The following is a 25,185-nucleotide window of genomic DNA, read 5'->3' as shown; positions in this document are numbered from 1 at the left end:
GAGGTGAACAACTGTCGAGAAGTCGAGAACTTTATGTATGAGAATGTTAAACAACCAAATGCAATCTGCTGCGCCCATGTTTAAGTTTTTCGTCGTATGTGTTTTAACTCTTAACACTATGCTTTTAAATTTCATTGTTTTTGAGGATTGAAATAAAATAATAAATATATTTAATAAAAATTCAAAATAAAATATTAGCCGTGGTCCCCGTGTCCGATATTTTAGAGCTTGTCGCGGTCCAGATTGTCGCATCTGGCGGTCCAAATCGGACACTCGTACCCGTACCCATGCAACACAGTATTCGCTTGATTGAATTGTGATTTGCAAGAGGGTAGACATTAATAACTCTTTGTGCAGGGCGCGTGTCTACCCTATGAAAAACTAACTCGGGTAAAGGTAAAAGAAAAGTTAAATATAGTTATTTTGTATAATCGCGTATATGATACTTTGATTATTTTGTTAAGGGGAATAAGGAACTACGATGCCTCTGAGGGAGGAACTACCTGCCTTATCCCTAAATCACTCACACCAGCTTTATGCTTACCCCCTCGTAATATGTTTTTTGCATTGGGGTGCGTTCTGTGTTGGAATGCAAATGGAGAGCAGCAGTGGGAGACCTAATCGCGGCTAGAAGGTATTGTATTTGATCAATTTTATTTGTTTTATGATGAAGTTGTATCATATTTGAGCTCTTTTGTTTTGGAAGATGGGTTTTGATGTATAAGTAGTGTGGAGGACGTGATGTATATTATTGAGGTTGTTATGATAACGTGGAGATGTATGTATGTTAGTTTGTATTGTATAAGACCTGTATTAGGTTTCTGGGATTTGTTTGTATATAAATTGTTTTTTTTTTTATTCGAGGGTTGGTTACTTAACTTAACTGGCACTAGTCGAGATGGTTAAGTAGCCGGTTCTACAAATCAGTATATCTTTTAGTAGTTGGGTGTAGTTTTATTGGATTTCCAAGTTATGACAGGATTTAAGTTTATGAAATGTTGAAAATACAGAGGAAATTCTGCCGAAATTTTTGTAGGATTTTTTTGATTCGAGGATTGGTTACTTGACTTAACTGGCACTAGTGTTGATGGTTAAGTAGCCGGTTCTGCGAATCAGTATTTCTTTTAGTAGTTGGGTGTAGTTTTATTGGATTTCAAGGTTATGACAGGATTTAAATTTATGGAATGTCGAAAATACAGGGGAAACTCTGCCGAAATTTTTGTAGGATTTTTCTATCTCTGTGTAGTTTAGGTTTTGCTTAGTTGGTCTATATCACGTCCTGAGTTTTGTAATAATTATAGATGTCACGTGTCTTTGTTATTCAATGACTGTTTTATTGTTATCTTCGTTCTCTTATCTCTTATCTCTCTGGAAATGCTAGGGCTAGTTGTTCTTGTGTGCGCGCATCTGTGCTGAAGATTCATACGTGAAGGAATCATCATAAGAAAAGATGATGAAATTAGTCTCAGCAGAAAAGATGATGAAATCGGTCTCAGCAGAAAACGTCTTTGAAATCAATGAGAGTTATATTGATAAAAACATGGGAATAATGATGGCCAATGGTCCGAACGAGACGATGGGTAAGGTTCTAGAGTTCTTGCAAGAGGCAAAGGATCATGCTCATAGAAAAAGAGAGGATCTTCTCGATTCAGTGTTGTTTGTTGGGAAGTACTTGGCGGAATCACCTTTTGCATGCATGTTAAAGGCTATGGATCTTCTCGAGTACCTTCTTTCCATCAAGGGTGAGGATGAACCAAGACCATTCTATTCTGTTTTATTTATGCTTCCCCTATTGACCCAAATAACAACCTCCATTGAAGGATGTAAAATCCTGGCTTCAACCAAAGGGCTGCAATATGTTGTAGTTTGCCTGATCAAGATGATGGATGCGGTTTATGGCAGTGATGGGGATGATACTAGTGGGAGCATAGTTTTGGCAAGTGATGTAATTGAACACGTCATATTGACAACCGATGAAGTGGATCGAGTTGTGTTGGTAGATCTCCTAAAGACGTTAGAGTGTTGGATAGACTCTATAGCGCAGGCATCTATGGACATCGTGGTTGCGTGCCTTCACGCCTCATCATGGATTCAATCACAAATGTAAGATCTAATAATAGATGCTTATATGATTGAACGCCAGCAAATGCGTTAAGTATTGTAATATGTAGAAAAAAATTCAAGATTCATTGTTAAAGAATGAAAAGTCAATGTAATATGTAGGAATTCGAGGTGTATTTTTGAGCATTAGAGAGTAATTTATATTAAAAGAATGATCGCGGAGAGAATAATATATTTATATATATTATGCATGTGTCCAACACTTAATAAGGAAAACTCATGGAAGAAGATCGTTAACATAACACCTCGTCCAGAACGAGGTGACAACCTCCAGGACTCATGACAGATCGTTACAACATAACACTTAGTCCAGAATAAGGTGACAACCTGGCACATGCACGCAACGGGCAGTAACGCTCAACGTAGTTGTGTTAGTTAAAGTCGTAGCATCAGTCACGCTCATGAATACACTGTCTAAAAGCTCATTTATTTTCATCAAGACAAGGACCTGAGCTGACGGAGGAAAGGGGGAGCTGACCTATAAAACAGAGGAGAGGAATTACGTTTGACTTGATTCAAGTTCATTATAAAAACTTAATACGTAGGCAGCTCGTCCCAAAGCGAGCTCAGTCAAAACTCGACCCTCACAATCTTCTCCATTATTCACACTTGTAAGGACTGATCAAATTCAACATTTACAATGACCACATTCAAAGAAAATATAGTTGATTTGTGGATATTTATCGATATTGTCGATATTTGTTGATATGTCGTGATATATCCACGATATTTGCAGTCAGAAATACCCACACATAGTTTGTGGATATTTGTAGATATTTGTCGATATTTGTCGATATATCCACGATATTTGCAGATGCCCCAATGTAATATATCCCCACACAGGAGGATATATCCCCGGTACATATCCATAAATCAGAGGTCGATATTTTGTCATATCCCGATATTTTGTACTATGTATGTGACAACCGGTACTTGGAATGTCAAATTGCCAAGCTGTTCAAATATATTGGATTACTTTGAACAAAATGGAAATATGAAGCTCAAGCATGCATCAATGAAATTGAACCACAATCCACGCCAATTGGGGTTGACATACAGAACAATTACAAATCCCAGCAAGTAGACGACGTAAGTAGCTGCAAAACTTGAAAGGAAGCTGATAGGATCAATCCCAAACTTCTCTGCGAGTCCAGCTTGTCTGAGTGTCACTGAAATGACTGGATCTTTTGAGGTGTTGCATTGCTTTTGCAAAGGTGGTCCACAAAGAGACGGGTTGCCCTCGTAACTAGATACATCAAATGTGCTGAACTGCGCTTTATCTGGAACCCGACCAGATAAATTGTTGTAGGCCACAATGAAGACCTCTAATGTGTTTATACCAATAAGTTCTGATGGAATCTGTCCACTCAATTTGTTGTGAGAAAGATCCATGCTCTCTAATTGCTTTAGATCTGACAAGCTTTTCGGAATTGATCCTGTTAACTGATTGTGCGAAAAGTTCAAAGCACGGATTGCAATTAGAGCTCCTAGTTCGGGCGGTATGTCACCAGTGAATTCGTTGCATGACAAGTCCATTCCAGCCATGTAATTAAGAATGTCACCCCTGTAAGAATCAGACCTACTTTTTGTTATGAAGTCGACTTTTTCTTGTTCTCGGTATTGATCAAGTGTACTGTACGTGCCTCCATCAAAATGACTCGGGTACCTATACGTGCCTACCAAATAAACATTTTGTATTTGATCGACAAATGCAGGTTCAACAGTTCCATTCTTTCCAAATGTGATGTTGCTAATGTTGGGGATTATACCAATACCAATCGGTTTCCCCCACTACACAGATAACTTGTATGAACACAATTCAACTCCAGATAAAAATCTAAATATCAACTACAACCTATACTAACATGCCCAACTCGCTAAACAACTATTAACAACAGATAATAATGTAAAGCAGTAAAAGCAAACCACAACACAAAGATTTACCGTGGTTCGGCCAATGATGCCTACTTCCACAAGAGCCAGGTTCTTAATAAAATGGGAAGGAAGATTACAATCTCTCCTTTTCGGCCTCTCACCTTTACTAGATCACTCTTTATCTCTTTTGTGGTCAGATCTCCCGTAAAGGTTCTCTCTTTTGTTTTGTCGGATTCCAATCCTTTCCGACTTGTTTGGTTAGGGTTTTCCAAAACCTTGATTTTTGGTTTTATCTCCAAAACCAAATTTCATGAATCAGAAGAGCTCCACAAAATTTATGCTCGAGCGCTGGCGCCCTCTCGAGCGCTGAAGTCGCTACCGGGCGCCCCGAGGCCGAAGCGCTGGTCGCCTCTATGTTAATCGAGCTCGAAGCGGCGGGCGCGCTTCTCGAGCCTGGCGGCCTCGACTTGGATGTCGAAGTTTGCGGGTTCGCTTCGGCTCCGGTTCCTCTCTCCTCGTATGAGGGATAACTCGACAATCTCCCTCCGAGCGGTGAGGGGGGATACCTCCATGCAATTGCCAAATCATCAGAGGAGGTGCGGCCGCCATTCCAAGAATAAAGACAACAACATCAAACTTACCTTTCAGAAGACTTTTGGTCATCATATCCCAACCCGCTCTTGTCGGTGATGGATCTTCTCAATACACAAATGCTTTTGTCTTCGAAAGTACTTTCTAATCCAATGATAACGCGACGCAGTATGCTTAGATCTAGAATGAAAACTCGATTCTTGCTTTCGGTGGACGGGCGCCCGACCGCCACATGTAACTACAAACCGTTCGCTTTTTAGCCCTAGTTCGTCGTTAACCTCTTCATCCATAAGAACTCTTTGCAACACTCGATGGCCGCAATATACTCGCTTCAGAAGGAGAGGCAACACACTTTTTGCAACTTAGATTGCCAAGAAACCGCTTCCCCCGCAAAAGTAACCGTGATAACCGGAGGCGGACTTCATCGAAGTCAACATCACCGCCATGTTCCAGATCGCAGCCTTCAAGTAAGTGGCTTACTTCCACCAAAACACAAACACGATTTTGAAGTGCCTTTGAGATATCTCAATATCCACTTAACACCTTCCCAATGCTCTTTACCCGGATTTGATGTAAATCGCTTACCACCCCAACGGCGAAAAGCAATATCCGCCTTAGTACACACCATGGCATACATCAAACCGCCCATCATGGATGCATAAGGAATCTTTTCCATCCGGACTCGCTCATGCTCACCCTTAGGACACATCTCTTTGGTCATGGAACCGCCACCGCTGGCCGGATAACCGACCGGTTTCGGCATTGATCCATGTCAATCTCTTCAACACCTTTCAATGTAGCTTTCGAGAAAGCCACAACTTCCCACTCTTTTCACGAGTGATCCGTGATCCCAAGTATCCGCTTTGCTTGACCTAAATCCTTCATCTCAAAGGACTTATCAAGTCTTTTTCTTCCTTTGATATCTTGTTGATGTTTGGGCCAACTATCAACATATCATCCACATACAAAGAATAAAGACAATGAAATCTCCATCCGAAATCTCTCGAACAAACGCGACAATGATCGGAAGCGACTTCTTGTATCCTTGCTTCGCCATAAAGGAGTCAAACTTTATGTATTAATCGCCTCCGGTGCTTGTTTCAACCCATACAAGCTCTTTTTATCACCTTGCGATACTAGGCTCCTCGCTTCTTTTGACCTCAAACCCCTACGGGTCGGGTCCATGTAGACATCTTCTTCAAGGTCTCCATGAAGAAAAGCCGCCTTAACATCTAGCCGCTCAACCTCTAGTTCATACTTCGGCGCCATACCCAATACTTTGGGATAGAAGTCATCTTCACTACAGAGAGAAAATCTCATCAAAGTCAATTCCTTTCCTTTCGACCGAATCCCTTCACAACAAGGCGAGCTTTATGCCTTGGGTGAGGATTGTTCTCCTCATGCTTGACTTTGTATATCCACTTATTCTGAGAACTTTTCTCCCGTGGGTTTCTCAACTAACTCGTAAGTGTGATTCTTATGCAAAGAATCCATCTCGTCATGCATGGCCTTCAACCACTTTTTTCTTTGTCCGTACTCTTCAAGTGCCTCTTGATAGTATATAGGTTCTCCACCATCCGATAAGAAGACGTGACGATGTGGTGGATACCAGTTGAAGCTAGTCTCTCTGTCGGACCTCCTTGCCCCATCTCACGGTGCCTCGTGAGGATGCACTTCGCTTTGCTTCGCGGTGGTGGTTCATGCATCTCATCCCGTGATCTTCTATACCAATAGGTTCTATCCCATCATGAGCAATAGATTCTCATCACGAGCTTCAAACTCATGGTTCTCAGATTCTCAATGCTTACGCAGACGTTCCACAAGAGGGAACTTCGGTTCTCAATCAACAAGATCATTGGTGAAAGCCTCAGAATTTTCTCACCCTCTTCAAAGTCCGCTATGGTTTGGTCTTCTAAGAACACAACATCTCTTGCGGATTACTTTCTTGTTAATCGGATCATAGAGTTTGTAACCAAACTTTTCATCTCCATAACCCGGAAAAATGCACCGCTGGCTTTGTCGCCAAGCTTGGATCTCTCATCCCCGGAATACGCACAAATGCCCCGCACCCAAATACCCTCAAGTATCCATAATCAACATCTCGGGCCTCGACCATACTCTCCGATAATCACTATTCGTGAGCTTTTTGGTGATGACAGTTGATCACATGCACTACCATTTATTCGCTTCTACCCAAGAGTTTCTAGGTAGCTTAGAGTGAGATAGCATGCATCTCATCCTCTCTACAATGGTGCGGTTTCATTCTTCTCGCTATTCCATTCCATTTGCGATGTCTTCGGGAACGGCCTACTCATGATTTAATCCAATGACTCGCAATACTCTTCAAATGGCCCAATGTACTCACCCCCATTATCCGGCGAATACACTTCAACAACTTCCCGATCTCTCTTTCCACCATGTCGTGGAATTTTCAAACACGCCAAGTACTTCATCCTGGTCTTCGTGACTATAGGCCCATATCTTTCTTGACGATCATCAATGAATGTCAGAATACGCACGGCTCCCCGATGGGACTTCACTCTCATAGGACCACATAAGTCCAGGTGCACTAGCCAGCGGGATTGTCCTTTTCTCAGGAGGGAATCTTTGGAAAGACACCCGCGGTTGCTTTCCTACCAAACAAAGTGAGTACATGTATCTAAATGTGTACCTTTTTAATGTCCGCACGGCCTTTTGCTTGGCAAGAACTTCCATCCCTTTTATGCCCATGTGACGGTTTCAGGCTACCTTGATTCGGATTTTCTTTCTTCACAGATTCGCTTCGCTTTACACAAACTAGCCCGTGTTTTGTAAAGAGAGCAAGTTTTCTTTCCTCCGCCGCTACAATGGAACCCTCGCTTTCGGTTTCCATACCCGTTGCCAAACGAGTTTACAAAGCCATCATCATCTAATTTCAAAATTAAATTAAAGCTTAACCGTATGTCGGGGACATGTCTTACATCCCGAAGTGTCAAGGTGTAGCCGACATTGGTTTCTACATGAACATCTCCAATGCCTATAATCTTCGAGGACTCCATCGTTACCCATTCTTACTTCACCATATTCACCATAGGTAGTAGAAGAATCCCCAGGCGGCGGTGTGACGTGATAGGATGCTCCCCAGATCTATCACCCACTCAGATATCCGACATGAGGTACTAAGACAAAGACACACCACATCGACCACAACCCCACCAGGTCGCCGACTAGTGCGGTAGTATCTCCGCCTGTGTGTTCCGTTCCTCCGCACCATGTCTTCATGTACACGGTTATTCTTCTCATCCCTCTTCGTTTCGCGACTCATATCTGAAGTGGCCTTTCAGGGCACAATAGTAACATTGCCTCTCGCTTTAGGAGTTCTAGCTTCACCCCTAGATTTATTTGGCCATCACCTCTAGAACGAGATGGTTTTTCGCCGACCTCTCCCCGTTTCTCGTGAAAGGACCTCCTCGAAGTTAGAAGAGCCGCTTGCAGACTCCTTCTAGTCTCCTCATTCAACAAAGACGTGGTAGCCATCTCCATGGTAACAATTCCATCCTTGGTCGCGCTTCCATGTAGAAACCGCTAATGTCTCCCAACTTTCGGTAGAGCCTAATAGAAACAAAGCCTCAACTTCGCCTCCCAAAATTGATCTTCATCAAATGCATCGATTGATGATATTCTCAGACTTCATTAAGATGCTCGGACATTGAAGAACCTTTCGTACTTCCGGTTCGCAAACTTTTAACGACTAGCACTTTGTTTCCACCGACTTCCTCTCATACAGTGTCTTCGAAGTTTCTTCCACAGATCGGTGCGTCAGTAGTCTCTTGGGCCACATGGTGAAAGACACCGCCGCGTCTATCCATTGTCGAATGTACCCATAGCTTTTCTCGTCAAGCTTTTTCCACTCACCTTTCGGGCCTCTTCGGTTTTACTCCCTCATTCTCAATGGGAAGTGCCAAGTCCTTGCAGATTATAGCAAGTCTTCCATCTTCGCTTTCCGGATGGTGTAGTTCTTCCTATTCGGACTCATCAAATACAGTGTTCACGGAATGGTCCATCTCTACAAGTTATTTAACCTCAAATCTTCTCTCGGGGAATTTCACAAACACCTTCTCGACCCAAGATTCGGATAACACCCTAAAGCTATTCTAACCAAGGCTCGATACCACTTGTTGGGGATTATACCAATACCAATCGGTTTCCCCCACTACACAGATAACTTGTATGAACACAATTCAACTCCAGATAAAAATCTAAATATCAACTACAACCTATACTAACATGCCCAACTCGCTAAACAACTATTAACAACAGATAATAATGTAAAAAGAAAAGCAAACCACAACACAAAGATTTTACCGTGGTTGGTTAATGATGTCTACTTCCACAAGAGCCAGTTCTTAATAAAATGGGAAGGAAGATTACAATCTCTCCTTTTCAGTCTCTCACCTTACTAGATCACTCTTATCTCTTTACAGGGTTGTATCTCTGTAAAGGTTCTCTCTCTTTTTGTTTTGTCTGGATTCCAATCCTTCTGACTTGTTTGGTTAGGTTTTCCAAAACCTTGATTTTTGATTTTATCTCCAAAAACCAAATTTCGCGGGTACTGTAGCAGGCCCACAAAATTTATGCGGGGCGCTGCCTCCTGAAAGCGAAGTCGCTGAAGGCTGCCTTGAGGCCGTGGCTGGCACACTTTGAAGCTGGTCGCCCTCTATGTTATCGAGCTCGAGCGGCGCGCTTCTTCGGCGCGGCTGGCCTCGACCGGATGTCGAGTTTGCCCGTTTCTGTCCAGCTCCAGTTTCTCTCCTCATGTGAGGGATAACTCCAACAGCTAAAGCATGGAGGTATTGGTCCAATAAACGCGTTATGGGAAAGATCCAGTATAAGTATCTTATTCAGCAGACAAAATTCATGGGGAATTGAACCACTCAAATGATTTCCTTTCAAAAGAATAATTGATGGAGGAATCCTCCCTGAGAAGTTGTTCCAACTCAAATCTAAGATCTTCAACATGCTCAAAATTTTCAAATCTAAAAAAAAGTGATTCGAAAGGTTAGAACGCAATGAAGTAGAGGTTTATCCCAAAAGACTAGATATTTAAATCGTGAAAGTGCCATTGACTTAGTAGAGGTTTACTTGATATGGAGTCTTCTTTGATATTCGAATCACCCAAGGATAAAGCCTCCAGAGAATTCAATGACCATAGCGACGGAGGAATCCTCCCTGAGAAGTTGTTTCCACTCACATTTAAGATCTTCAAGTTGCTCAAATTTGTTAACACTGCAGCAAAAATAATGAAACACGTCAATTAATAATCAATTATAGATGCATCCGCAATTCAGAAAGCTTATTCATGTGGCAGCAAATCAATAAGAATGAATAAAGTGTATGATCACATACCTTTCGCAAAGTTCGATAATGACCCTACTAATTTATTATCGTTAAGAATAAGAGTCTTGAGAGATTTGAATTCATCCAGAAACGGAACAGTGCTCTTCTCACTGTTGTTGGAAAAGATCACTTTTGTTGGAATTGAAGGTAAATTATTGCTCTTGTTGACGAATTGGTTATGTCCTAAATCCAAGACCTCCAGCTTTTTCAATTTGGATAATCTCTCAAGATCTACAAGTAGAGCATAGGGAAATAAAAATTAATTAGTTGGAAATGGTTGGAAGGTCCAAAGACTACTTCGTTTGTTAAGTGCAAAAATGAGGATTCTCAGTATCTACCTTCAATTGTCCAATTAAGGGCATTGTTTGATAAGTCTAGATGTTGCAGCTCTTCAAAAGGAGTATATAAGGATACATCCAGAAAATGATTGTATTCTTCAGTGTTGTCATCAAAAGGAGTATATAAGGAGTTTAAGGACACATCTTGAAGAAAGAGTTCGGTCACTCTACCAGTGAAATTGCTACACTTAACTCTTTCCCAAGTACAACAATCACTTGTTTTGTCATCAACCCAAGTGCAAAAAGGAGGGATTCGATACTCAACCGGATCACGAAGACAATCCGTATGATACCATTTGATTGAAGCTTTTATTTTCCATAGAGCAACTCTTTCCTCTTCCAAACAACCCAAGCATCCATTGTAATGAAATACTGCAAAGAAAACAAACATGCAAATAGTCCAAGGCCATGAATTCATTATTGTATTAAGGGAGAAAATAGGATTTAGCTAGCTTTTGTGCGATCAGGAAGAGGGAGGGGATCGGGGGATATCACACAAATGCAAGATGGCCTTCAATCCAATGACTAAGAGAGAACCAGCCGTGGTAAAGTCAAAAGCCAGATCTAAGAGAGAAATGTGAGATTAATTGCAATTTGATTTGGGCCGGTATTGATTCTTAAATCTGGTAATACAGAGGTTATTGCAGTCTTCCATACTATCCTTGATACTCTCCAATTTAGGGAGCTGTTAATTGGTGTAATAAGAGCATTTGCAATGCAAGTCATAACTATCACCCCCTCTATCACCGCCACCTCCTCACTTTTCACCCCCTCTATCACCAACCCGGTGATAAACAAGGTGAAGCTGTGCAATGCAAAGGTGATAAAAAACATCTCGGACGGGATGTTAGATTCCGTCTGGAGTTTTTATAACGAGACGGAATGTAACATCCCGTCGATATTTTATAACGAGGCGGGATGTAACATCCGTCGATGGCTCAATACCAACGGACGCTAAGCGGGCTCCATTTTCACTTCATTTCCAGCCAAAATTCGATTTTGTAGCCTCCATTCACAACCTTTGAACACAAATTTCCATTCATAATGACTTCTCCATCCCCAACCCATCCCCACCAAGCTCACCACATCAAGAGCATTCAGATGGTTTGGAAATGTCAAAATTTCAAAAAAGGGGGGGATCGATCGTAGAACGGCGTAATGTGGGAGGAGGACCTAAATTGAACTTGGGTTTTTAATTTCCAATCAGCGTTGTGAAATCGAGGACCACCCACCATTAAGCGTCAACATCGGTCCGAGACATTAGCAAATCGAGTGGCGGAATCTCAAATAAGTTTTGATTTTTTTTAAGTTAATTATTATTATTTATGTTAGTTTATATCAAGTTTGTTGTTGTTTGAATTTGTCGTATTATTTTAGTTTGAATTTGTATTAGTTTATATTAGTTTATTTTAGTTTGAATTTGTCATTATTATTATTTTAGTTTGAATTTGTATTAGTTTATATTAGTTTATTTTAGTTTGAATTTGTCGATTATTATTTTAGTTTGAATTTGTATTAGTTTATATTAGTTTATTTTAGTTTGAATTTGTCGTATTATTTTAGTTTGAATTTGTATTAGTTTATATTAGTTTATTTTAGTTTGAATTTGTCGATTATTATTTTAGTTTGAATTTGTATTAGTTTATATTAGTTTATTTTAGTTTGAATTTGTCATTATTATTTTAGTTTGAATTTGTATTAGTTTATATTAGTTTATTTTAGTTTGAATTTGTCGTATTATTTTAGTTTGAATTTGTATTAGTTTATATTAGTTTATTTTAGTTTGAATTTGTCGCATTATTATTTTAGTTTGAATTTGTATTAGTTTATATTAGTTTATTTTAGTTTGAATTTGTCATTATTATTTTAGTTTGAATTTGTATTAGTTTATATTAGTTTATTTTAGTTTGAATTTTATCATTATTGCGTGTTTGTTGAATGTAGGAAGTACACTTATGGAAAGTCGTTGTGCACTTTCAAATGTTAATGTCGTGGTGGCGTTGTATGAAATCAAAAGCGGATCCTAATTTTGTCCACGATTCGATATTATATCCGCCACACCATTTGGGAGTTTTTAATTGTAATTTGGGACAAAATGATCGAGGCGTTGTTGTTTGGGATAGTTGGCGGTGGTGGCCAACTACCCACACATTTCATTTCCATGGGGTGAGCTTGGGATTACCCTCTTGATTTCACAATGCTCACGGGTATCCCAATTGGTTATGGAGATGCGTTCCTTTTGATGAAACTTTAGAGGTTTTTACTGGCGATGAGTTTCTTTGAATGTTTTGATTTGGTTGAAGATGATGAGCAAGGCGAGTTTTTGAGATTATCGGTGGCGGTTTAAGGGAGGAGCTATAAATATGAGTTGGTTTCTGGTGAGATATTTGAATAGACTCAAGGAGAAGCCGAAAGACTATCATATTGGTGAGGAGTCGATCCACGAAAGTATGTCACGTGCCTTCCTCTTCTACTTTGTTGGTGCGGTATTATTTGGATATCTTGATAGTTATTTACGTGATCGAGGGTGGATGGCTCTTTGTCTCGGGCGTAGAGAGGATGTGGGATTATGGAGGGTCAATCCATCTTAGCATACCTTTACCATTTGGCTAGACCTCATGTTGAGACGAAAGCCGCTAAAGGCAATTTACAGCGGCTTTGTTTGGATTATACCGGTAAGTCTTATTTATTAAGTTATTGTTTCATTTCATTTATTTATCTAATTATTAATGTTGACATGTTTATATATATATTGATATTGTATTTTATCTATTGATGACGGTATTGGTGGAATACGAGCATTTTCGTGTGATGCATCCCGTGTTGAAGAGGTTGGAAGAGGATGAGACTCATGACTGATTCCATTATTCAAGCATGGGGGCTTCATCAGAAAGCGAGGGGGTATGGGGACCTATCACATAATATTCATAACACTTTCGCCAGATTGAGCTTTTAGGAGCTAGTCGAATTGAGTGGCAACCCTGGGCCGAGTCCTTCATCTTTCAGACCCCTTATGCGGATATTCCAGATGTTCCAGAGAACACTGAGTACCGTAGACTATCATATATGTGTCATAGAGCAAGGTTTCTTTCTCGGTACGAATGATACTTATAGGGTCGATCAACGATGGTACCTTGGGGACGGATGTTGGCGCAAGTATCCGGAGATTGTTATACCTTACCCACCACCTATGGATATGACATGACCTCGATATTCTTCTTCCGGGTTGTTCTTTCACACTATAGAGCAAACCCAAATGAGTGGCCAGACGCATCAGCTTTCAGTTTTACGGGCGACTATGACTTATATTGGAAGAGGGTTGGTCGAGGTCTCTTGCTAGGTGCGTTATACCGGGGCACCAATTTTGAAGGGGTTATACGGAGCATTGAGGCCGACATTCATTTCAGGGAGGGAGTGGAGTTGCCACGATCCCGGCCGGGGTGTTTCATGATATTCAGATGCCGCATGAAAAGAACTCCACAGATATTTGATGATGATGACCTTTGGCATTGGAGCATGATTACTTCTCGGGGCAAGATATGAGAATACCTATTCCACCGGTAGATGCCGCAGATGGTAGCAGATTTGTCGATCTGATTCGAAAGCGGTTAGCGAGGTTAGTATGATTTGAATTTATTTATGATTTGTTATTATTAGTATTCACTATAACCCCTAACTTGCATTTGTTTTGTTAAACAGGATGAAGTAAGGTCAGAGCTCCTTAACTACAGCTCTCTCACTTATGCTATGCGTGAGTCCTTCATGGAGTCCTCTCGTCGCAGTTTTGAGTACTTACAAGAAGAACGTAATCGAACTTTGGAGCTTCAGAGACGTGTGCAAGAGTTGGAGAATGCTGGAAGTGGAGTACCTCAAGCTCAAGCTCAACCAGAGAGGCGACAACGACGTAGGGGGGAGAGCTCTTCGACCGGGCCTTCTCGTAGGGGGAGGAGGTCTCAGTAGATATTTTTTTGTAGTTTGTAATAACTGTGCGCCATTACTTGTCTTATGGCGTTTGGGATTGTTGTTTGTAATGAATTTTTGATTAGCAGGTTTTTCTTTGATGAGTTTTGGATATGAATATGTCATTAAACAAAGGAGGTTATGTCCAATTTTTTAAGAAATTATAAGTTAGTTTTTACCCGAGTTTCTGTGTTAGACTTGGGTGTTGTTCATGATTGTTGTTTGTCTTCTTTATTATTTTCAAAGTATATTAGCAGGTTTTTTATATGAATATGTCAATAAAACAAATGAGGTTATGGCCAAAAAAAATTAAAAACTTATAAGTTCGTATGTTTCCAAAAATGGAACATTCGTCGGGCTCGTTTCACATTTGTTTCACTAATTTCTGTCATTGTTGAAAAGCGACAAATTTTTAGTTTGGAATATCACTCATTTTGCGTGTGGTTTGGTTCATTGTGTTCGACAGTATAGTGTATGGGGATACCGAGGCGGAATGTAACATCCCGCCTCGGTTTTTAGACCGAGGCGAATGTAACATCCCGTCTGGTTTTTAAGCCCTCCTTCCTGCGCATTTTACTATTCCAAACAATGCAATTATGGATGGTGGCCCATTTGGAATTATTGAGGGTACATGGATAGACATTTGGATACAATGTGTTGTCACTTGGAGAGTGAACAAAAATCTAATAAAATGTGTTGTCAATTGGTAAGTGGACCAAAATCAAAGTATCACATGTGACCTTATCATATGTGACCTTACCTTTCATATTTCGTTTTACTCTTCTATCTTTTATATCAAACAAACAACATAGCCATCTTCTTCCCCACAACCAAGCTAAAAATAGGAAAAATGTCTAGAGAAGAAAGAATTACATATAACCAAAGGTTATGGGGAGGATCTAGTAGTAATAGTTCGATCTTACGGGTTTCACCGGTTAGATCTCCTCGGTACTTGGCGAAGATGACTACATGGAAAAAGAGTAAGAGATGAGCATAATGATATGATGATGAGAAGGAGGAGGAGGAGGTTGCGGTTATTATCCTTCTTTGGGGCATTAATGACTCAAGCAGCCATTGAAATTGAAGATGTGGATCTGGACAAACGCGGTGGATAAATGCAGGCAGGCGAGAGTACACGTTTAGAGATGGTGGTGATTTCAGTAAACAAAAGATAATGAGGGATTACTTCACAACACCTTGTAGGTGGCCTCCTCATAAGTTTAGACGAAGGTACAGGATGACAAGAGAGCTTTTTATGTATATGTTGCATCTTGTTGCATCATTCGACGATTACTTTAAAGACAAGGTGGATGGATTGGGTCGGCAAGCAATTTACGGGTTACAAAAGGGACTAAGCTGCGGTTGCACAATTAGCAACCGGTTGTTCTTTCCGATTCAACGGATGAGTATTTACAAATTGGAGATTCCACAACAAATGTATCTATGAAGCGTTGGTGCAAAGGCAATTATCACGGCGTTTGAGGAAGAGTACTTGAGACGACCAAGTGAGGCAGGCACTGCTAGGATATTAGCTGAAAATGCAGCAAGGGGTTTTCCAGGAATGCTTGGATCAATCGACTGTATGCATTGGGTGTGGAAGAATTGCCCAAGTGGATGGGCTGGAACACATGTAGGGTACAAGAAGGAACCAACTTTGATACTTGAAGCCGTTGCAGACAAACATTGTTGGATCTGGCATTGCTTCTTCGGCCTACCAGGTTCGCATAATGACATTAACGTGCTTCATCGTTCTCATGTTTTTGAATCATTAGAGCAAGGTGAGGCTCCTGCTGTTGCATTTAATGTGAATGGTAATGACTATGATATGGGATATTATCTTGTTGATGGTATTTACCCAAAATGGGGCACATTTGTTCAAGCCATTCGTTATCCAAGAAATAAGCATGAAAAGATCTTTTACTCAACGCGTCAAGAAGGCCGCAAGAAAGGATGTTGAAAGGGCGTTTGGAGTTTTGCGAGACACGATGGCATATTGTTAAGGCTTAATGCGTTGCGTTGTCATAGTGTTGTTGTTCTTGGAGATATAATGAAGGCATGCATTATAATGCATAATATGATTGTTGAGAATGAGCGTGAAAGTGGAGTTTGGAATTGGAAAGGTCGAGGAGGAAAGAAACAATACCGCGCTCTTTTCGGGGAAGATGATGGTTTTCATTTTGTCTATCGGATGATTGAAGCAAGAAATAAGATCGAAATGAAGTTACACATACTAATCTTCAAAAGGACTTAGTTGAACATGTTTTTAATTGGTGGCATTGAAGAAAAAGCAGATCCGGTACCAATTTATGATCCAAATTGGTGGGATCGGATGAGGGGAAGGAGGCGAAAATTAAAATGGAAATGAAAATGTATTTCCTATGTATTTCCTAACGTGAACTATTAAGTTCCAACGTATTTCCTATGTATTTCCTATGTATTTCCTAACGTGAACTATTAAGTTCCAAACGTATTTCCTATGTATTTCCTATGTATTTCCTAACGTGAACTATTAAGTTCCAACGTATTTCCTATGTATTTCCTATGTATTTCCTAACGTGAACTATTAAGTTCCAACGTATTTCTAATGTATTTCCTAATGTATTTCCTATGTAGTTCCAACGTATTTAATCAGTTGTATTTTAATGAACTATATTACAATGTATTTTAATTTGATTGGTAATTGTATTTCTATGAAAATAATTATATTGGAATGAGAACATACATAGTGCATTAATTAAAAAAAAAACAGTTAGATAAAAATACATAGTTCATTAATTAAAAATACAATGAAATTAAAATACATAGTGCATTAATTAAAAAGACAGTGAAATTAAAATACATAGTGCTTTAATTAAAATAAAATACTAGATAATTAAAATACATAAGCTTAGTTAGAGCTAGAACCACCTCTAGCCCTTCCCCATTCAGCACGTATTTCAGCTTGTTGTTGCTCGATTATAAAAGCGGTATCGGGATGGAGGACACTTGTATCGGTCGCTAAAATCTTAGCTTCATATTGCATCTTTTGAAGCCGATTTTTTTCCAATTGAACCTGATTTTTTCTGCTTGAATCGATTTTTTCTTCTCTTGCCATCACAGTTCTTTGACCATATGCAAGTTCCCTTTCCCTAAGTTCTAAGCATTTTTGTGTTTCATTTGCATCTGTGCAAATGTATCCTCTAAATGTAAAAGTAACCCTCCAACATACCAAATGATTTTTCTTGGTTCCTTTTGGACTTGGCTTTTCTTCGATCCAAGAGGACGCTCCATTTCTTTTTGGACGCTCTATTTCTTGAGAACCCTCCAATTCAACTCCACCAACACTTGGTGAATTAGAAGTTGAATCTTCACCATCATTTTTGCGACCTTTTCCCTTTGTGGGCGGCTTGACCTTTGCCTCAAAAAGCGTTACTCCACTTTGGATTATCCTTGAGTATAACGTAACAATGATCAAGTGAAAAAGCCGATTTTTCTTGTAGTTGTTGCGTCATCCTTGCCTCGGACAACTAAAAAAAAAATGGTGGTAATTAGACTAAAATAATCACTAGGACTAAGATAATTAAACTGCAATAATAATTAGACTAAGATAATAATTAGACTAAGACTAAAATGGAAATAATAAATACACTAAGATAATTAGACGAAGACGGAAATAATTAGACTAAGACTAAGATAATCAATAAATTCCAAATTGACAACGTTGTAATTACCCGGCTTTGTATTGTTGTACCACTTGCATGTCGAGCCTCCACCGCATTCACAATTGCAACAAATTTGTTCATCATTTTTGAAATATATTTCCACCTTCCGCTAATTGAATCGGGAGACCTATCCGACCCACGTGCTTGATTGAACTTGTTTGTTACACGATTCCAAAATCCTTTTGCATTTTGGAAAGCACCAACAATAGAGTCTTCACTAATTTTTATCCAAGCAAGACATAGAGCTTGATCATCGGACATGCTAAAGTGAGCTCTCGCTTTTGCTTGAGTGCTACCACTTGCTTGAGATGCTTGAGTTGATGCCATTTGATATTTGGTTTTTTTAAGAACTGATTTTAAAGAAGAAGAAATATGATATATGATTGTTGGAAGTGTGAGTTGAAATGAAACAAATGTTGTATATATACCAAAGTTTTTTATTTTGACCGTTTTTTGACCGTTCTGACTTTTTGACCGTTGGTAGCCGTTTGGAACCCGGACGGGATGTTGGATTCCGTCTGGTTGATTTTTTAATCCCAGACGAATCCAACATCCCGTCCGAGTTAACAAGTCCGTGATAAACCTCGGTGGTTGGTTTCACCTCGTTTTGAACGGGGATAATTATCACCTTCATTATCACCCTGCATTGCACAGCAGTTTTGGACCCAAGTAGGTGATAATTATCACTACCCCCTCTCTATCACCTGCATTGCAAATGCTCTAATAGGATTGGAAATTCACCTTTTACTTTTAAGTATGCATTTGTAACTCTTAAAAAGAGATCAATGAAGAGAAAATTAAAATATAAAAAGAGAAAGATGATATATATACCACCCGGCTTTTAAAAGGACTTTAAATAAGTACCAAATCTCACATACAAAATGATTTAAAACCTAATTTTTTGTGCATATGATCTACTAACCATAAAGAACACCTCTACAAAAATTCAACTCGTTTGATATCCTCTAACTTAGATAAAAATTGTTGTCCACTTTTGAAAAAATATCTAACGGTCTAGAAATGTCTAGTTTTTGTAATCATTTTTTGCCAATGTTAAAAATTGTCAAACAAGTTGAATTTTTGTAGAAATATTATTTGTGGTTTTGTAGGATTTAGTATTATTCTTATTTATTGGGCGTCTTATCTCTCCCCTTCGCCGACTTCCATCCTAATTTCGTTAGTATTCCAAAATTACTCTTCAAAAAGAGTTGTTATTACATTTTGTCTTTTTCCTATTTACACTTGAAAAAAAGCTGTTGTTAAATATCCGTTATACCTTTGGTTCAGGGGTAATTTTGGTATTAGATGAAATACCAACGGAACTAGGATGGAAGTCAGACAGCGCTGGGGGTGGGGGGAATCGTGATGTTTACAAATATGGGAGGTTTATTATAAACTGGTGACAAATGCAAGGGGTTTAAACAAATAAACCCATGAAACAAAGTATGGAGGAGAAAAAGGAAAAATAAGATGCCCAATAAATAAAAATAATACTAAATCCCAGGCACACTTTTTGTTTCATATTTATTTTTGTTCAATTTATTGTTAATCATGCAAATAAAACTCACTTTATTTAGTTTCCTATTAGAGATAAATCTCTTATTAGCAATGATTAATATGTATGGACACATGACAATACACTATGCATTAGACCTACATGCTGACATACAAAACTCCCAACATCAGGGCCGGGCCTAGGCCTATGTTGTCTAAGGCTTTGCATATGGCCCCAATATAAACGAAAAAAAAGCCCCCGTGAAGTTCTTAAATGCCCACTATAGTATTAGAAACCCAGACAAAAACCCAATTTTTCAAACTTTGCATTAGGCCTTTTCTATGCCCCACATACTAAATTTTTCGTGACTATAAGTGATTGCTAGACTCTGTTTTGTTAGATGACTTGTCTTAACTCTTGATATAAGATATTACTTGAGACTTTGAAGTCATAGTACGTATAAGAGGTTATTAGGAGTTGAGACCACGCAAACTTGACAATTGGTTAAAGTGATATTAAGAGGAAGGAAATAAGAATTGAAAGGTGAATTATTGGATGTCACATCCTATTGTCAACTTCACGTCCAATTTTTCCAAGTCCTGTGGAATTTGCAATTGTGTCTACGTCAATCATTAGCACGACAATGAGTCATAATTGGATAGCCCGCTTAGCCCAGCCCATTATAGACCTTTTATTTTTTGGTAACTGGCCCCCCAAAAACTAAAAGACATATTCACGTTATCCACTAGCTGCCTTTTGTTCCGTTTTTAAGCATCAGCTGAAACAAAATACACCACTTTGGGAGTTGAAGTTGGGGAGGCACGTCGAATCGATGGTAATGAAAATACGTAATTAATATATATCTTAATATTAAAGCTCCCACAAGAGGTATTTTTCGAACTCTATTGAAATTCCACGTCATCTCCTATTAAAACATAAATTTCTCTCCTATTTGAAAACGGAAATCTTTTTTTACAGTCGGAATTCCTTTCATGTTATAACGGGACTTACTCTTCTATTAAAACAAATTCTAGCACTTCTAATTAAAGCAGGAATCCTTCTCCTATCTATATCTATATCTTAATATTAAAGCTCCCACAAAGGGTATTTTTCGAGCTCTATTAAAATTCCACATCATCATCTCCTATTAAAACGGGAATTCTTTTCCTATTTATTAGACACTTCTAATTAAAACGGGAATCAATTTTCTATTAAAACAGAAATTCCTCTTCTATTAGAAAAAAGAATTTCTAACACTTCTAATTAAAACGGAAATCTTTTTCCTATTAAAACGGGAATTTCTTCCCTATTAAAAAGGAAAAATATAGCACATCTAATTAAAACGAAAATCATTCTCCTATTAAAACGGAAATCATATTTCTAAATTAAGTCAACTATTAAAACGGGATTAAAAAATGGGTTTATAAAACTTAATTAAAACAATTTGTTAGAAAATTAAAACGGGTTTTTAAAACTTAATGAAAATGATTTGTTATGAAATTACAATAGGTTAGCGACTAAAACGGGAATCATGATTTGTTAGAAATTTTTTATATGTATATAGTTATGATTGTTGAATATGTTTTCAAAAGAACCGATGTGTATGCAGTGGCGGAGCTAGGAAAGTAAGTGAGGGTGAAAAAAAAGACAAAAACCAAGCATACAAAAAACATATATTATATATATTAATGTATTAGAAAAAAAAATCAAATCTAAACAAGTACTTGTTCATAGTTGTCCTCGGCGGCCTTCTTTTTTCGTCATCTTTCTTCATCTTACGAAGGCGTTGTAAGATCAATTAGGTATCAATGCTATCAAAAACTTCTTTTCAATGTATGTTATTAAACAATCATTCAACCACTCATCCGCCATCCGATTAAGTAAAGCGATTCTTTATGATATTCATAGCAGAAAATGCCCTCTCCACATTGGCGTAGTAAGCAGGTAAAATCAGCCCAACTTAATCAACAAATAAACAAGTGGGTACACAATTTCTTTTTTCGTCTCAACCATTTTTTGGCTAGGCCGCTAATTCCATTTACTTCACCAAACTTAGTATCTAACGCACATCAATGATATAATTCTCAAGCCGATCCGCTAATTCCATCGATCTATCTCGAAAAAAATCATCGGGATAAAGTCGAAAGCAAAACGGATCAACTTTTGCTTATCGAAAAGCAACAAACGATTCACTAGGATCAAGACATGCCATACAAAGAAGTAATTCTGTGTTTGCTTCATTAAACCGGTCGTTTAACTCTTGAATTTGCAAATCAATACGATTGATAGAATAATCCAACACGATAGTAATGTAAATTGGTGTTTCCTTCGCGCTCTCGGCCGAGACCTCCCTCGAGCCATATACCTTTCTTCCATATTTGGAACAACCACATCATGTTTGACACATAGTGAAGAAACTTCATCCAAGAGACTATCCCACCCATCATCTCTCATCGCTTTGTAAAGCGTACCTTTGTTATTTTAACAAGAGCCATGGCATTGACAATGTCTTGGTCTTCTTTTTGCAATGCCTTTGACAAATCATTGCTAATTCCTAGTATTGCTTTCATCAAATGCAAATTGAAGATAAATTCAAAAGAGGCGACCTGAATCTAATAATCCATAAGCCTCACCTCTTTGTTCCGAGCTTGAACCATTTTCCGCTACATTATCAAGCACATCAATTACTGAACCATAAGTGGTTATCATGCCAAGAAGTGTATAATAGTGTGAACCCCATCGAGTGTCACCAGATCGTTTAAGACTAGTCTCTTGATTCAATCCTTTGCCACTTGAAATTTCCCCACTTTGTAACGCTGCAACAACTTTAGCCTTCACTGCATCGCGCAACATATCCCGTCGCTTACATGATGCTCCAACAGTATTTACCACATTAGAGAGAATACTAAAAAGGTTAGCGATTGACTCATGGTTCTTTGCAACTGCTACAAGGGCTAACTGAAGCTGATGGGCAAAACAATGAACATAAAATCTGCACTCATTCTCCTTCATTACAAGTGCTTTTAGGCCATTCAAATCACCTTGCATATTCTTTGGCCCCATCATACCCTTGTCCACGCTATCTAGATATGCTCAACCCATGCTTGGAGAACAACTCATCGATTGCCTTTTTAAGTGTTAATGCACTAGTTTCCTTAACATGTACAACTCCAAAAAATCTCTCAATTACACAACCTTTCTTATCGACATAACGCAAAACAACCGCCATTTGCTCCTTAATTGATATATCACGTGCTTCATCAACTAAAATAGCAAACAATGAATTTCCATAATCTTTTAGAATAGCATTTGTAGTTTCAAAGTTTAATTCACAATATCTTTTTTGGATATCGGCGATGTCAATTTCGATTTTAGAAGCATTATCAATAACTTTCTTAATGACTTCGTTATGATCTTTTCGAAACCGTATAAGTTCAAGAAAATTACCTTTATTGATCGACTCATCGATTCATCATGACCACGAAAAAGCTAAACCTTGTCTCAAAGAAACCTAATGCAATCGGTTATTGCAGTTAGGTGTATTCGATAATCCCTTCGAACTTGGTCGATTATGCGTGAAGAAATGTCTCGATATCTTCGCTCTTGATTTAACAAAGCCCTGTGGCGCCCTATAAGCAATATTATGAGCACTATTTGGTCCTCCAATGTGCTCCTTTAATTTGGTTTTTCTTTTCCCAATTAGTAAACCCCTTGTGAGAAAAAACATCCCCACCTCCTTGTGCCCCTTATTAGGTTTAAAGAGATAACAATATAGAAAATGCAAAGCATCCTCGTGAATACTATATTCCAACCAACTAAACTCCTCATACCACTCAATCTGAAAGCGTCGGATTCTCTTGCCTCTTGTTCTTGGAGGAAAAGCATGATTAGGTTGGCAAGGACCCCTAAGCAAATATGCTCTTCTCACCGAGTCTTGATCATTAGGATGATAATCTGAAATCTTTTTCCTCAATGCAGGGTCTCCCTGAAGACTAGACAAGTCAAGTTCTTCACGATTTTCACGTTGAACCCGCTTTGACGTGGGTTGTTCAACACCACCATCCTCAATTTCTTGGTGACTTCGCTTTGAGGAGGATCCTACTTCAACATTGGCAACAGTATTTGTTTTATTAGGTGGTTGAGTAGGTTGAGTGGGTAACGACTTTCCTTTAATCAAATACTTTAACATATCTGTTTAAACAATTAAAATAAACTATTAATCAACTGAATTGAAATTGCACTAATTAAAATAAACTACCAATGTTATTATGATATTCACAAAATAAAATTAAATAAAAATATGTGGTTTAATGAATTCACAAAAAGAATACAAAAAAATTAAAAAACATAGTTTAGGAATCAACTTAATATGAAAAGATAAAAAAATAAGACAAGAAATTTAATAATATTAGGCTTACTTATAAAATTTTAGAAATTATAGATAACTAATTAAAATAATAGAGAGAAAGGTAAAACTGTGGAAAAGTAGGTACCTGCGTAGTGGGTTTTGCTTAAATTTTTGATAAAAAGTCAAATTGGAGTAAGATTTGTTTGTTTCGTTGTTTGTTTCAATTGGTTGGTTTCGGTTTGTGTGCCTGCTTTTTATTTTGTCTTTTGGTCGGTTATGGGTCGTGGGTTTTTAGTTAGACACTTAGACTTCGAAGCCAACACTGTTAAGTAGTGTTAACCCAAGTACTTTAAGTACTTTACACAATTATACAGCTGTTAAGTACTGTTGACCCAAGTACTTTAGTTAGCTTTTTCGGAGATTGCTCTCCTGCTCAGTTTTTTTCGGATATGACTCACAGTTAGCTTTTTTTGGGAGACTGTTCAGTTTTTTTGGGATTTGACTAGCTAGCTTTTTGGTGTCTGCGAACATATGAATAGTAGAAAAAAAATTGTTTGGGAAAGTTGAGGGTGAGCCAGGGCGTACCCTGGCCCCCCCCCTGGCTCCGCCACTGTGTGTATGCACGGGCCTACTTTATAATCTTAATATTAAAGCTCCCACAAAGAGTATTTTTCGAGCTCTATTAAAATTTCATGTCATCTCCTATTAAAACGGGAATTCTCTCCTATTTGAAAAACGAGAATCTTTTTTCCTCTCCTATTAAAACAAATTTTAACACTTCTAATTAAAGCGAGAATCATTCTCCTATTAAAATGAGAATTTCTCCCCTATTGAAAAGAGAAAATCTAGCATATCTAATTAAAATGGGAATTATTCTCCTATTAAAACAGGATCTCTCTCCCAATTAAAAAAACGAATTTTTAAAATTTAATTAAAACTTTATTTAAAATAATTTATTATAAAATTAAAACGAGTTAGCGACTAAAACGGTAGTCCCAATTTTCTAAAAAAGATCTAAATGTTTTCAAAAGAGTGCGTATGCACAGGCCTACAAGCGTCTTAATATTAAAGCTCCCACAAGGGGTATTTTTCGAGCTCTATTAAAATTCTACGTCATCTCCTATTAAAACGGGAATTTCTCTCCTATTTGAAAAACGGGAATTTTTTTTTACAACGGGAATTCTTTTCCTATTAAAACAAATTCTAGCACTTCTAACTAAAGCAGGAATCATTCTCCTATTAAAATGGGAATTCCTCCCTTATTGAAAATGGAAAATCTACCATATCTAATTAAAATGAGAATTATTCTCCTTTTAAAACATGATCTCTCTCCCAATTGAAAAAAATGGGTTTTTAAAACTTAATTAAAACAATTTGTTA

At 38.3% G+C, this 25,185-nt stretch overlaps 1 protein-coding gene and 1 pseudogene across 2 annotated transcripts in view; both read right to left on the bottom strand.

Moving 5' to 3' along the window:
* LOC147519130 (peptidyl-prolyl cis-trans isomerase FKBP62-like) overlaps positions 1-25,185 on the bottom strand; it is a 58,622-nt pseudogene that overhangs the window by 21,076 nt on the left and 12,361 nt on the right. The gene's annotated exons all lie outside the window — the stretch shown is intronic.
* Positions 3,055-10,995, bottom strand: LOC147519132 (uncharacterized). The gene is made up of 6 exons (XM_086595017.1): positions 10,302-10,995; positions 9,973-10,194; positions 9,709-9,852; positions 9,335-9,602; positions 5,833-5,887; positions 3,055-3,912 (listed from the first exon to the last, which is right to left on the bottom strand). Exons 1-6 carry the CDS (start codon positions 10,717-10,719, stop codon positions 3,094-3,096), a joined length of 1,926 nt encoding a protein of 641 aa, XP_086451143.1. The 5' UTR covers positions 10,720-10,995; the 3' UTR covers positions 3,055-3,093.

The sequence above is a fragment of the Coptis chinensis genome, chromosome 2 (assembly GCF_015680905.1).
Source record: "Coptis chinensis isolate HL-2020 chromosome 2, ASM1568090v1, whole genome shotgun sequence".
In the NCBI taxonomy this organism is placed as follows: domain Eukaryota; kingdom Viridiplantae; phylum Streptophyta; class Magnoliopsida; order Ranunculales; family Ranunculaceae; genus Coptis; species Coptis chinensis.
The sequence above is the reverse complement of the archived record's forward strand: the minus strand, read 5'-3'. Positions and strand labels throughout refer to the sequence as shown.

What these genes read in the sequence shown, in the direction of transcription:
- LOC147519132 (XM_086595017.1), bottom strand. Translation starts at nt 10,719, where the DNA reads ATGAATTCATGGCCTTGGACTATTTGCATGTTTGTTTTCTTTGCAGTA. An exon ending in CCTTAATTGGACAATTGAAG is followed by an intron (nt 10,195 to 10,301) that starts GTAGATACTGAG and finishes CTCTACTTGTAG; the next exon opens with ATCTTGAGAGATTATCCAAA. An exon ending in CGCCGAAGTATGAACTAGAG is followed by an intron (nt 3,913 to 5,832) that starts GTTGAGCGGCTA and finishes TTATCTGTGTAG; the next exon opens with TGGGGGAAACCGATTGGTAT.